Raw genomic sequence first — 15,771 nt, 5'->3', positions numbered from 1 at the left:
CCTCAGGGAAACGAGGAAGGGGAGGAGGACGAGGAGGGCCCACCAAACGAAGTGAACGGAGGAGAGAAAGGAGCCCGATGGATGTGGGGGACAGAGCAGAGGCGACTGCGAGGCCAGCCACTGGGCGAAGAGGACGAGGAGGAGGAGGAGGAAGAGGAAGAGAACAACAACAGCAGCAGTCACCAAGAGGAGGCGGAGGAGAGGACAGAGGGAGGGGAGGAGCAGGGAAGGGAGGAAGAGGAGAGGGAAGAGGGCGACGAGGAAGAGGAGGAGGAGGATGAGGACGAGGAAGAGATGGACCAAGACAGTGATGACTTTGAACATTCGGCGGAGAGTGGGAGGGAGGAGGAAGAGGAGGAGGAAGGAGAAGGGGAGGAAGGGCTGCGGTCTCCCTCTCTCAGGAACAATTTGTCAGCCCCCAATAACAACCTGGACTCGGGTTGTACACACCAAAGCTCTTCCAACAAGAAGGTAAGCCCAGCTGTTGATTGATTTCATGGGAAGTACTGAACCTTCTTCTGAACAAATAGTTCCTATGTATATTAACAATCCTCCAGTTAACAGAGACAGATTCTGGAAGATTATTGAAGTCATTTTTCGATACTATGACCTCCACTAACAAAATTGAATTCACCTTAATTTTATTAGGGTGAATGCCGAGACCGCTACCTCAAAACTTGGGCAAACAAAACCTAAAGCATGGATAGAGACTACTGGACTTGAGTGAGAAAATGTGTAATTTTGGTGAACTGACCCTTTTTTAATTATACTTTTGCAGCAGGCACAGTAGTTTCAGAAGTTTCTCAAAGAAAGCGTTTGGTTATTATCTCATCACTGCTGTGATAACTCCCCACAGTGTACTGCACTGACAGCACATGGTTCATATTTAAAGCAGCAGCTCCCTCTTTTGGCACAAGTATGTTACTGCACTGCAAAGTCAAGGAAGCTAAAAGCTTAAACATACACAGCTTAAACTGAGTAATCACAAGTGGTTTATTTTAAATATGTGATGCATTTCAGGACCATGTTGCTATGGAGTTTGTGATAGAGTGACAGCAGAGTATGAAATAATAATAATAATAATAATAATAATAATAATACTAATAATAATAATAATAGCTCAACAGCCGCCTCATAAAATACTTAATTCAAGTGTAGAACGTAGAACTAGAAGGTTTTAGGACATGTTAAAACTCCAAGCACGTTCATGCCTCACTGATTGATCGTCCAACATGATGACTGACGAGTATGGAGTAGCACTTGATGTTCAAAAGACAAGTGTAACAGATTGTCAGATCTTTCCTCAGTAACAGGACTAATGTGTTCTGTTGAAAGGTCTCTGATGTGGCACAGCACCGGTGTTTGGATGTTTAATGCCGGTGTCTCGTTTCACTGATGACTGATGTCATGACTGTTTTTAAGTGTTTCAGTGGCCTTCACAACACCTGTATTTTTAAGGAGGAAATGGAGTTGGCCATGGCATTTTCTGGAAGCTAGGGATGATATTTATGATTTGCATTGTGTTTGACAAGAAAAACAAATTCAAAGAGGTGACATCCATGTATATATTTAGACCAAAAAAAAGCACATAAAACTTTAAAAAGTCCTTGGGGTCATTTAGATTTAATGCTATCATGATGTCCTGTAGACTCCACTGGAGCACCAGGCTCACTTCAGCAGATGGTGGTGTGAGTCTGTTGAGAATAAAACCCCTCCCACCAGTAAAATTATTTGTTTTAATTAAAGTACTAACTATATTGTGCATTTGTGTTGTTCATTTACACTACTAGTCAAACTTTTGGACACGCTTTCCCATTCAAGTGAATGAGAAAGCTACTTTTGACAGGTACTGTAAATTAAAATCGGCAGCAGCATCAGCCCCCTCAATCCAGTATTTGTCCGGTTTTAAGTGAACAATGTTTTATGCCTTTGTATAAAGCCTATTATACATCTCTTCACCAGAGGCAACATAGAGGACACCAGAGATAATACACCCATCTCAACAGACAGTAATGATTGACTAAGGCTGTGACAGATTTGTCATCAGCGTATGCCGCTCTTCCCACAACATTCTGACAATAGGAAGCTGCACAGCAATGGCATTTAATTATTGCTGTTGAAAAGCATGTCTCTCTTAACCGCCACAGTTGTTTCCTGTATAATATGTCATACCTGGGGTCTCAATATAGAGTGATGTTATGTGTGTGTCTGAGCCTTTGATGGAGATGTTGCCCTTGCTTTATATTGGCCTAAATATAGCAGTTAGTCTGAATTTGCTCCTGTGTGCCTCTCACCATCTGACACAGCTGTCAGATAGGTTTGTCAGGGTCTTAGTTACTGCAGTGGGCCAGCTGGCTTTGATGTTGAATGTACACAATTTGTTAAGCTGTGGGTCTTGTATGCTTGGAATTTGGAGTGGTGTAAAAAGAGTAGATCAACAGTTATTGAAAGCTCAAGTGAGATTCATCTGACATATTAACTGTTTTAGTCGGAATGACTTCTGAATGTGAGTAATGGTGAAATATTCCGGGTTTTTTTTCTAGCCACTTAAACTATATAGGACATTGTGACACACACTTCCAAGCATAGAAAACAAAAATAAAAACGGTATCTTAGGAAACATCAGAGCATTCTTTTTAAGTATACTGTTGAAGATTTGACAACAGTGTGTACAAATTACTGACTTTTGAGGCCACTTATTTTGCACTTTCCAAAAAAAACACAAGATTAGAGTAAGTGCTGCACAGAATGTAAAAACAGAAAAGGTTCAAGCTAAGCAGAAATAGGTTAAACAATAAAGTGCTGGAAAGAATAAAAATAACATTTTACAACAGGTTAAAATATTAAAAGCTTAAAACAACCGATTCATTATTGGTTAATCTGCAGATTATTTTCTCAATGAATCATCTGGTCTATAAAAAGAAAAAAGAGAAAATGGTGAAAGAGCACATCACAACCCAAAGTGGCATCTTCAAATGTTCTGACTGACCAAACAGTCCAAAGCCTAATAATATATTGAATTAATCAACTAATTGTTGCAGCTCTAGGGACCGCTAATTGGCCTTGGTCAGATGATCATAGACACCTTGAATAAAAGCAACATCAGCTTTAAGAAGTCTCTGAGTGTGTAGTGTTACTGGAAATACTGAATTAAAAAAAGAAAAGAAAAAAAAAACGGGCTGGTATTGCCTCCAAATGGCTCTCACAGACCGTTCCCAATTCGTGAAATACAAATGTTTTGTCATGGCCACATGCACTAACATGCAGACACGCCTGGACATTCAGAATCATGAGTCCTATTAGATGGTAAAGTGAGTAGAACATTCGTAGGACAATTATTTCACCTGAATATGAAACCATCAATTATTAGTTTGGTAATGAAGTAAAACTTATTATATATTTATTTACCTTTCTATACGTCAAACCAGGGTTACTAAGTGCGTAGTAGTAGTAGTAGTATTAGTAGTAGCAGAAGATAGATTGCCTTCATATAAGTTACACATTTAAAGGTCCTGTATATATGATATATCATGTGCATTTTGACAGCTGCAGTATCCATATGCCAAACAAGTGGCAACAGAGTTGTAGTAGAGGATCAGTACCCATGTTTGGATCAAGAATGTGTGAGTCCATTTGGGGGTGAGGCGATATCTGCAAGCACTGTATGTGTGGCAGAATAGACCTTTTTCACAGCAGACATGTTGACATGACATAGTAGGAAAAGCACAGGTGTATTCAAAACCATTAATGATGGCTGCATTCCACTTAGGAGAGGCCCTGGTATTGTGCACGCTGACTCACTGGAATAGCTCACTGGGACACTTGATGGAATTGAGCCATCGTTAAGGTTATCAATTTCAGCTGTGCTTTTCCTACTATGACAAGTCAAAATGTCTGCTGTGAAAAAGGTCCATTGTGCAAACACAAAAACTACATATGTAAAGTAGCAGTAGCACCACAAAAACTTATAATTGTTTTGTACACTTCCTGTGCATGTCTTCACACGCCCTTGAAGGCCAGACTTTAGGGCAGACTGTGTTCCTAGACTCCAGGTGCTGTAGGCTTTGGTCACCAGAATTAGACTCTTCACCTCCTCTTCTTACTTGACACTCTTGTCTTTTGACCTCGTGCCAACGGGGTGATACTTGGGCTCCTGCTCATCATTTAACCTTTTTAAAAATTCTTTAAGATAGAGCTGCAAAGATTAATCAATTAGTTGTCAACTCTTAAATTAATCGCCAACTATTTTGATAATCGATTAGTCTGTTTGAGCAATTTTTTAAGACAAAAGTAAAAACTCTTTGATTCCAGCTTCCTAAATGTGGATATGTTCTAGTTTCTTCTCTCCTCTGTGACAGTAAACTGAATATCTTGGAGTTGTGGACAAAACAAGACCTTTGAGGATGTCATCTTGGGCTTTTGGGAAACACTGATCCACATTTTTCACCATTTTCTGACATTTTATAGACCAAACGACTAATCGAATAATCAAGAAAATAATCAACAGATTAATCGACTATGAAAATAATCGTTAGTTGCAACCCGACTTTAAGAGCTTCATGAATCAATATTCAAGCCTTGTATTAATGTCCCTGCAGGCCTAATGTGGAAAGATATTCTGTAGTCAAGTCAAAACTCCATTTCGATTTACATTTTGAGCAGATGCCTTTCTGTTAAGGACACTAAAAAGGGAATACATCATTTGACATTTTCACGCGTCAAATGACCGAATATATAGTGTTTGGTTAACACAGTGGTTCTCAAAGTGTGTGCTGATGAAGGCAGAGCAGCGAGCACATTCTGGACACTTGAGTTTCCCCACTGTCCCCACGTAAATGACCAGAATAACACAAACTTTTCTTCCTTCAAAGGGGGGAATGGCAGACAAAGTTTGAGAATCACTGGGTTAACATGAGGCTTGTAGCCGTTGGGCTGAAGCAGGTGTTGATATCCGAATGTGTGTCTGAATTTGAGGTATTTGTTACACCACATACTGTGATTTAATGAACGGTGGAGAAAATGTTGTTTAGTACAGTATCTACAGTTTTGATATTAGCAAGCGCAGACCATTAAATCAAACGCTCCATAAGAACCCCCAGCAATTGTGAATGTAGTTACTACTAATGTAACGACTTGGATTTGAAACCCTTTATACTGCTCAGCTTCACAGAACAAGTGACAGACAAGCTTGAAACTAACATCTAAGCTACTTTCATTTGTTAGACTGTAGAAAAAATGAGGAATTTGATCATTGTGTTCCAGTATTCTCTATTTCCATAACTCTGCATGAATGATGTGCAATCAGAAGTGACAGATATTTTTTAGGGTGCAGTTTATTTTGTCAAAGTGTAGATATTGAATGCGTTTTACTGTTTACTTTTACTGTTACTTTAACAGCTTTTAAATCTGGAATTGAGGGACCAATTTTTTCACATGGCACAGAGTATTATACACTTTTTTTTTTATTATTACTTTTGTTCCCAAACCATAACCAAATCTTTGTCTTACAATCACATTTAGTTATGTTAAACTGGCATAGTTATGTGTTTTTTTAAAATATGTGATAAGAATAAACAAGAAACAAGATTATGCCCGTGATATTACAGGATTAGATGTCTCATAATGGCTCATCAGAGACCTTTGGTGACAAATGGATCTGCAGACCTATGAGAAGCGGTAGGGCATGATGGGGGCAGAATGCATTGACAGCACGTTAACATTGACATCAACACCTGCTGACTAATGCGTTATCTGAACTAAAAGAAATGTATTAATATTGGGTCTTGACTAAAAAACAAATACTGTACCTTTTTAGCCTTTCACCTCAGCCCTCTGGGCACTTACATATACCTATATCTGCATCTGAGCATAATTCAATGCATCTATTTAACTCTAATCTGTTTGTATCATCTTTAGTTGCTCAGATGTTCTTCTCCTCTGTTTCATGTCTTATCAGATTTCCAAAGTCGTTACTTTGTGAATATTGATGAAAAGGAAAAAAAGAGAGTGGTCGGGCACCTGGGTAGCTCAGTCGGTAGAGCATGGGTCCATATATAGAGGTTTACTCCTCGACGCAGCGGCCACAGGTTCGACGATGACCTGCGGCCCTTTGCTGTATGTCATTCCCCCTCTCTCCTTTCATGTCTTCATATGTCCTATTAAAAATAAAGGCCTAAAATGCCCCCAAACAAATCTTTTAAAAAAAAAAAAAAAAAAAAAAAAAAAAAAAAAAGAGAGAAGTCAGCTGATCAGGGAAGTGCTTGTTTGTTAATGGCTTTGGGGACAGGGTGACCTCTACAAGTTTGAAATAATATTTTTCCCTCTGGTGTTCCCACTCCGTTGCTTCATCCATAGTAACAGAAAGCTTCATGGCATTGAGCAATATGCCTCTGAACCATAGGAATGTATACTACACCTACAGACTTATACCACTGCACAGCAATGTGCACTGTACTGCAGGTTGTTCAATATTCGAACAATTTTCATGTATTACAGTTGGAGGTAGGGATGAGTAATAACTTGCCAGCCAAATGGTTTATCCTGTTGCAAACTTGGACAATTTGAAGTGCACTCAGTTCTTCAGACACACACATACTGTTCAATGCCACTAATTAAATGTTTTTTTCCAAAGGAAAAGCAGCCTGCTTATTGTAGCAGGTGTCTCCCACACACTGGCCTTGTCACACAGGCAGAGATGAGACACAAAGGACTAGTGTTCACATCTTCCCACATGAAATTAGTTTGAGTCTCATATTTTATTTATATATATATATATATATATATATATATAGTGAGGAAAATAAGTATTTGAACACCCTGCTATTTTGCAAGTTCTCCCACTTGGAAATCATGGAGGGGTCTGAAATTGTCATCGTAGGTGCATGTCCACTGTGATAGACATAATCTAAAAAAAATAAATCCAGAAATCACAATATATGATTTTTTAACTATTTATTTGTATGATACAGCTGCAAATAAGTATTTGAACACCTGTCTATCAGCTAGAATTCTGACCCTCAAAGACCTAATAGTCTGCCTTTAAAATGTCCACCTCCACTCCATTTATTATCCTAAATTAGATGCACCTGTTTGAGGTCGTTAGCTGCATAAAGACACCTGTCCACTCCATACAATCAGTAAGAATCCAACTACTAACATGGCCAAGACCAAAGAGCTGTCCAAAGACACTAGAGACAAAATTGTTCACCTCCACAAGGCTGGAAAGGGCTGTGGGGAAATTGCCAAGCAGCTTGGTGAAAAAAGGTCCACTGTTGGAGCAATCATTAGAAAATGGAAGAAGCTAAACATGACTGTCAATCTCCCTCGGACTGGGGCTCCATGCAAGATCTCACCTCAATGATCCTAAGAAAGGTGAGAAATCAGCCCAGAACTACACGGGAGGAGCTGGTCAATGACCTGAAAAGAGCTGGGACCACCGTTTCCATGGTTACTGTTGGTAATACACTAAGACGTCATGGTTTGAAATCATGCACGGAAGGTTCCCCTGCTTAAACCAGCACATGTCAAGGCCCGTCTTAAGTCTGCCAATGACCATTTGGATGATCCAGAGGAGTCATGGGAGAAAGTCATGTGGTCAGATGAGACCAAAATAGAACTTTTTGGTCATAATTCCACTAATCGTGTTTGGAGGAAGAAGAATGATGAGTACCATCCCAAGAACACCATCCCTACTGTGAAGCATGGGGGTGGTAACATCATGCTTTGGGGGTATTTTTCTGCACATGGGACAGGGCGACTGCACTGTATTAAGGAGAGGATGACCAGGGCCATGTATTGCGAGATTTTGGGGAACAACCTCCTTCCCTCAGTTAGAGCATTGAAGATGGTTCGAGGCTGGGTCTTCCAACATGACAATGACCCGAAGCACACAGCCAGGATAACCAAGGAGTGGCTCTGTAAGAAGCATATCAAGGTTCTGGCGTGGCCTAGCCAGTCTCCAGACCTAAACCCAATAGAGAATCTTTGGAGGGAGCTCAAACTCCGTGTTTCTCAGCGACAGCCCAGAAACCTGACCAATCTAGAGAAGATCTGTGTGGAGGAGTGGGCCAAAATCCCTCCTGCAGTGTGTGCAAACCTGGTGAAAAACTACAGGAAACGTTTGACCTCTGTACTTGCAAACAAAGGCTACTGTACCAAATATTAACATTGATTTTCTCAGGTGTTCAAATACTTATTTGCAGCTGTATCATACAAATAAATAGTTAAAAAAATCATACATTGTGATTTCTGGATTTTTTTTTTAGATTGTCTCTCACAGTGGACATGCACCTACGATGACAATTTCTGACCCCTCCATGATTTCTAAGTGGGAGAACTTGCAAAATAGCAGGGTGTTAAAATACTTATTTTCCTCACTATATATATATATACACACACACACACACAGTGGGGAAAAAAACAATTTAGTCAGCCACCAATTGTGCAAGTTTGCCCACTTAAAAGGATGAGAGGCCTGTAATTTTCATCACAGGTACACTTCAATTATGAGAGACAAAATGAGAAAAAAATCCAGAAAATGACATTGTAGGACTTTTAATGTATTAATTGGTAAATTCCTCAGTAAAATAAGTATTTGGTCACCTACAAACAAGCAAGATTTCTCTCTCACAGACCTGTAACTTCTTTAAGAGGCTCCACTGTCCTCCACTCGTTACCTGTATTAATGGCACCTGTTTGAACTTGTTATCAGTATAAAAGACACCTGTCCACAACCTCAAACAGTCACACTCCAAACTCCACTATGGCAAAAACCAAAGAGCTGTCAAAGGACACCAGAAACAAAATTGTAGACCTGCACCAGGCTGGGAAGACTGAATCAGCAATAGGTAAGCAGCTTGGTGTGAAGAAATCAACTGTGGGAGCAATTATTAGACAATGGAAGACATACAAGACCACTGATAATCTCCCTCGATCTGGGGCTCCACGCAAGATCTCACCCTGTGGGGTCAAAATGATCACAAGAACGGTGAGCAAAAATCCCAGAACCACACGGGGGACCTAGTGAATGACCTGCAGAGAGCTGGGACCAAAGTAACAAAGGCTACCATCAGTAACACACTACGCCACCAAGGACTCAAATCCTGCAGTGCCAGACATGTCCCCATGCTTAAGCCAGTACATGTCCAGGCCCATCTGAAGTTTGCTAGAGAGCATTTGGATGATCCAGAAGAGGATTGGGAGAATGTCATATGGTCAGATGAAACCAAAATAGAACTTTTTGGTAAAAACTCAACTCGTCATTTTTGGAGGAGCAAGAATGCTGAGTTGCATCCAAAGAACACCATACCTACTGTGAAGCATGGAGGTGGAAACATCATGCTTTGGGGCTGTTTTTCTGCAAAGGGACCAGGACGACTGATCCGTGTAAAGGAAAGAATGAATGGGGCCATGTATCGTGAGATTTTGAGTGAAAACCTCCTTCCATCAGCAAGGGCATTGAAGATGAAACGTGGCTGGGTCTTTCAGCATGATAAGGATCCAAAACACACCGCCCGGGCAACGAAGGAGTGGCTTCGTAAGAAGCATTTCTAGGTCCTGGAGTGGCCTAGCCAGTCTCCAGATCTCAACCCCATAGAAAATCTTTGGAGGGAGTTGAAAGTCTGTGTTGCCCAGCGACAGCCCCAAAACATCACTGCTCTAGAGGAGATCTGCATGGAGGAATGGGCCAAAATACCAGCAACAGTGTGTGAAAACCTTGTGAAGACTTACAGAAAACGTCTGACCTCTGTAATTGCCAACAAAGGGTATATAACAAAGTATTGAGATGGAACTTTTGTTATTGACCAAATACTTATTTTCCACCATAATTTGCAAATAAATTCATTAAAAATCCTACAATGTGATTTTCTGGATTTTTTCTTCTCATTTTGTCTCTCATAGTTGAAGTGTACATATGATGAAAATTACAGGCCTCTCATCTTTTTAAGTGGGAGAACTTGCACAATTGGTGGCTGACTATATATATATATATATATATATATATATATATACACACACACACTTCCAAAGGCCCTTTGAATTGGTAGTTGCAGTCTCTCCATGTCATCTTTTTTACTCAAACCATCCCTCAAATAATCCCTCACTGGCTTCCCACTTGCTGTCACATGCATTTCATGAGTCGTCAAACCCTGTTTTTTAAACCAGCTTTTTATATAAATCCAAGTGTTGTGCTAATTGATGTCAAAATCACCACAAGTTGTTCAAAGTTATATAATTGCCTTGGGTAGGCTTTGCTCCAAAAATATTTCAAACACAAACCACCTCTCCAAATTATCGAGGATTTGCATGTGTAGTAAAAGAGAGAGCTGTTTTGTTACATATGTGTGTGTGTGTGTGTGTGTGTGTGTGTGTGTGTGTGTGTGTGTGTGTGTGTGTGTGTGTGTGCGCCCACCACTCCTGCAAGCTCAGCGAGATTTTTTTGTCAGCAGCTGTTTCTGCTTTAGAAGGCAACGACAAAGAAACATGTACCAAAAGGATTTGCCCGTTCATAGAGCATACAGTTACATTATACTTGCAGGTTGTGTGTACAGTGGCAAATCTTTTTTCTGCAGTGGCAATCACGTTTGGGAAGCAGAGCCTGGTTAAGCTGGTTAAGGGGCTGATCAAGTTTAATTGTGGATGCTGAAATTGTTATTGTGGTTATTGTGTTGTGCAGCTCTAAATTGCATTACAGACTTAATGTTCTTAAGAAAAACACTCTTGGTTGTGTGTTCAAAAGGTTCCAAGCACAGTTTGATTCTTAAAATGTCTTGTAAAAACCTGCATCTGACAGGATTTTGTTGTATTGGGGGAGTTTGCAGCGCAGCATTGTTGTCCCAGTCTTTGACACCAGAGGGAGGCAGTGGTCTGAGAGTCATGTACGTACAATAATCCAACAATGCTTGTTGCAGCTGTGCTCAGACTGCACTACAGACTTTACCCAGCCATGAACTGTAGCCTGACTCGCATGGAGATTGTCCAGCAGTGCGTGAAAACGAGTGAGCGTTCATTTGTTTGCTTTCTCTAGTAATGCCCCTGGTGTTTGGCAGAGGTTGTAGCTTCATTGCTTGCTGATGTAGAGACAGTGTAGGTGTGAATAGCAATTTTCATGCTAGAAACCTTCACTTATACATATATCTACTATATCAACATTCCAATGTAATAAACCATGCCCCACTGCACGTTGGGTGGCACACTGCATCATTCATTACACATTGCAGAACATGCACCTTAATGGTATTATCCCTTACTTAAATGAAGAGGCTGATCACTGCCTGTCATCAGGATGCAATAAGAATATCATTTAGCGATATTTCATCTTCTAGAGAGATTTTCTAATCACAAAGTGATCTCGCACTCTCCAGAGCTCCAGTGATGGGGGTGTAAAGGATATTGGCAGCACTGAACCAGCAGGAATAGTGTTGAAGAATTTCAGTGCAGTTAATATGCAGCTGTAAACATTTTACTGATACTAGTAAAAACTGAAACTTGTTACGTTTTGCCTGTTTTATAGCCTGAGTCTGTTTGAACAACAAACATTTACTATGAGAAGCAAAATGATTGCACCAGTATGCAAACACAACAGTCTGCTGTACTTTAATCTAAATGCAGTTTTTGTCCATTTTTCAAAGGATATTAGGATTATAGGATAGGATTATTTGTTTGATTTATTGCCTCAACAAAGAACGCTTCTTGCAGGTTGGGTCGGCAACATTTGTTACCATGATGGTAGTGTTGCTTTTTTTGATTTTGATTATTATTTTTTTATTCAATATTAATAACTTTATACTACACAAGGCCTACGGTGTCCCCCTCTACAGGGTCTACATCTGCAGCCATACCCTGTTGTCTCAGTTGCACTGAAAAGTTGGAAGTGATTTGTAAGTGTGCCGGATTACTAGAAGCCACACATTCTTGACCTCTGACGCTCCAGGGATTGCAAACTCAATGACCAGACAGAGAAACATTAAAAGAAAGCAGACAAATGGACGGCAGACATTTACCCCTGTAATAGTCTGGATCAAGTACATTCCTTGATAAGCCGGACCGGCTTTGCCCCCTCCCCTGCTGTTATCAGTGTGTCAAAATCCCTTTGCTACGGGACACAACAAGAACAACCTCCGAGCTAGCAAGCTAACGTTACACACTGAAAATGGCAAGTTTTGACCAAAATCTGAATCGTGCAATTTGGCACGTCTGCTTGGTTCTTAAAGTAAATTATTGTAAAGATTTAAAAGAATATATTCACAGCATTTACTATCTTAACTGGGACCTTTTGGCGGAGATTCCTATGGATGAAGTACACACAGCGATACACACTTCTCAGAGCAAGTTACGTTTAACCATGTATCCAGCAAATTCAAATAGCTCATGTTACTGTATTGTGTGAACAGTTAACTTATATCATACTAATTTAATAGTTGATGTGGCGTTTTCTTTTGCGGGATGCAAATGTTCCACCAAAACAAGTTCCTTCCCGAGACCATTTTGCAGAAGCACCATCGCTGCATCTGGAACTCAGTGCCGCCCAAGACAATTGTGATTGATTTAAAGAAATGCAAACAACCCAGAGCATTTTTGCAGAATGTAATCTGTGGTTTTGCCTAGAGATATGTCTAGTAAGACTACCTAGCTTTTGCTAAATTTATTAGAGTTGTTTTATTCCTGGTATTGATCCTCTATGTTTGGGTGATCTCGATTACTGTAAAACTCAGTGGAGCTGCATGTTTCTATCTACCCTTTGTAGCGTCATAGTCCAGATCTTCTAAGATACTCCCAAGGAGGTAACATAAACTTCACAATGCACAAAATTAGAGCCCCAGATTGTGGCAACTTTAGGAACTCCAGGAACTTTATCTTAAGTTTGGGTTTCTTGTAGGGCTGCAACTAATCGATTAATCTGTCGATAATTTTTTCGATTAATCGATGAATCTGATAAAAAAAACAAAAGCATTAATTTACATCAACTCAATACATACTTACATACATACTTGTTGTTTTAGTTACTAGTTGTGTGAAGGTAAGTAACCCAAAGAGCAGATACAGACAATACATACACACACCCAAGTTCACTTGAAGCTTATTCATTAAATTACCATCATTGTAGTAAATGCAAGTTAAGTTGATTTATACACCACATTTAAACACATCTTAAGATGACCAAGTGCTATAAAAGAACTTTAAAATTAAATTAAAAAGTACAACACACAAATATATTTGTCAACAATAACTGATACGGGACAAAGCACAGGATATATACATGACAACAGATTGAAAAATGAATGGGCCAAGAAAGGCGAGTGAATAAAACTGTCTTTAGTCTTGCAAACTATACCCCCCCTGCTTTACTACGGTTATTAATGAGCTAACGCTAACTTGTCATGCTAGTCAGCTGGATAACTAGTAACAACACAGTCTCACTCCCTACTCGTCAAATGTATGACGCATGGTCAAGGACCCTGGCGTCAAGTTTCAACGAAATAGGGGTACCCTTGACGTTATTTTTCGACGAGGGGGGTCCGTCAGATAGACATTCATGTTATTCCCTCACCGTCGGATATCGACTAAAGAAAAAAACACGCCCCCGCCCCTTAACTCGAAATCTGTGACAGTTATTGGTATTTTTAGCCCAATAACCGCTGTTTTAATCAACAATATTCACGAGATAGTATCATGGTTTATATGTATTTCTTTTTATGTTATTATTTCGGTATATTTCGCCAGGGAAGCTGGATTGCTTTTTGTTGATTTATATTTTTTAAACTATAATGCTACATCTATCAACATTTATTTAGATGTTATCATGGTATTCATTTCTTTACTTTAATAATATTATTTCGGTCTTATTACCGGTGAAATATTACAGTATATGCTGTAATATAGAACATTACGATATGATCCGAGCAGGAAGCATTCAAAGCCGATAGGCCTATCCCACAATGCAATGCGGCCATTCATTTCAAAGAATCGGGCAGCGATCAGCTGGTCTTTAACGCCAGGATCGCTTCAATATACATATATACAGTCAGTGATTGTGTCACCAGCAACAACACTTTGCTCAGTTTTGTTCCAGTAAGTTATGAACCATAATAACGTTTAAACGAATCCGCGGAAAACTCCGGAAGTGACGTAGTACGTCCCGCTCAGCGGATACGAAGATAAAAATATATAATATTTGTAATATTGATGTTTTTTTCTAACGTTGTATTTGAGGAGTTAAACAATAAAGATAGTTATAATAATAAAATACAGTTTAATGTATTTGTCTCATATATTGTGTGCTCGGCCGGCCGGCGGGCGGCCTCAATCTGAAGTGGAATCAAGCCATTTCACGGCAGACAGCAGAAAGAGGAGGAGAGCACGAGTCCCCCCCACCCACCCCGAAAAAACTACAAGTGCTCAAGCTTTGTAACAGCTTCTGTGGCGTTTCTTATGGGAGTTGTAGTTTTAAAGTATATTGGTATATTTCTCATAAGTAGAAGTTGGCAGTGTATAATTTTGGATACACCCTGGGGTTTTTTGGGATGGAGAACACACTGGTGTCATCAGATTTTAAAAATCGAATCGTTAAATAGGTGAATATAGCTTATTACCATATTTGACAGTGCTTACAGTGGATAAACTTTGGTGACCATATCTACATGACAGCTGAGGTCCAGAGCTTTCTATAACAGCTGGTTTTATGTGTGTAGAACCTTCTGTTGCTAAATGACAGGCCTTCATACATGTACTGGGTTCAAGGTTCAGAGGTCAATATTTCAAAGCAGGAGTAATGTATCCTCTTCAGACTGACATATGTTCCTCTCCAGGTTGAGACCTTTCCAACGATGTGTTTGCTATAGTCCTACGACAACGTTTTAATTTTTACACATCATGGAGACCACTTAGCAGGAGATAGCCTACTTTATTGTCCCCAGAGGTATATTTGCCTTGAGTTCAAATGCTTCACAAATAACACTTGACATATTGTTTTATCATACAGCTGACATACTTAAAATAAAAAACAACATGAACAAAGTGATATAGGCTAGACTGAAGCACATCACACAGCAACAATCTATTGCTCATCTTTCACAAACAGTGACAAGAGCAACACAACCATGCTTATCATGAAGCTATTGCACACCCTCAATCTCAAGCAACATTATTTAAAGTTTTAATTGAGGTAGGTCCAAATTAGGCCTATATCATCATCAACGTTTTTATAGTTTAGGGCACCAAGGAAAAAAGGTTGGGAACCACTGCTCTGACCCATGTCATGACCCTTTTCTCAGCTTGTGAAATGGTTGAATGAGATGTGTGAGTTTTGTCTTTGTGCAGTAGGGCTGAGGTAGAAGTGTGCCAAAAATGCCATACAAATGTTGTATATGTATACATACCCAAACAAAGCTATATACATCTTACTCAGTGAACAAAAACCTCGGTAACAATCTGCTTATCCTTTTAATTTCCTGAAAATGCTTCTTAAAACTAGTCCCTTCTTAATTTTGAAAAGGTAGTCTCAGTAAAGGCTATAAAGGTTAGGATGGCTACAAGCTGTAACCACGGTGATTGATATGAGGATCATGTTCTGAATATAATAATGAATATGTTAGGCCTACCATAAATTGATATTTCAAAAAAGTAATTTATTTAAAACAACTAATAATGCAGTGTGATTTTAAATCAAACTAAGTCCCACACATAAATATACTTATGTTTTTCCCCTTTAGTCTTTGCTATTAATATTCATCAACTGCAAAATTAGAAAATTGCGTTTTTAAATAACTATGT

General features: G+C 39.5%; 1 protein-coding gene across 1 annotated transcript in view; it reads left to right on the top strand.

Moving 5' to 3' along the window:
* Positions 1-228: 228 nt before the first annotated feature.
* Positions 229-15,771, top strand: part of fbxw7 (F-box and WD repeat domain containing 7) — an 80,239-nt gene continuing 64,696 nt past the window's right edge. Inside the window, exon 1 of the mRNA XM_028594425.1 lies at positions 229-471. Coding sequence (XP_028450226.1) covers positions 295-471 — 177 coding nt within the window. The 5' untranslated portion in view covers positions 229-294. The remainder of the gene's footprint in view (positions 472-15,771) is intronic.

The sequence above is a fragment of the Perca flavescens genome, chromosome 2 (assembly GCF_004354835.1).
Source record: "Perca flavescens isolate YP-PL-M2 chromosome 2, PFLA_1.0, whole genome shotgun sequence".
Classification (NCBI taxonomy): domain Eukaryota; kingdom Metazoa; phylum Chordata; class Actinopteri; order Perciformes; family Percidae; genus Perca; species Perca flavescens.
Note: the sequence above shows the minus strand (reverse complement) of the source record. Positions and strands in the feature narration are given on the sequence as shown.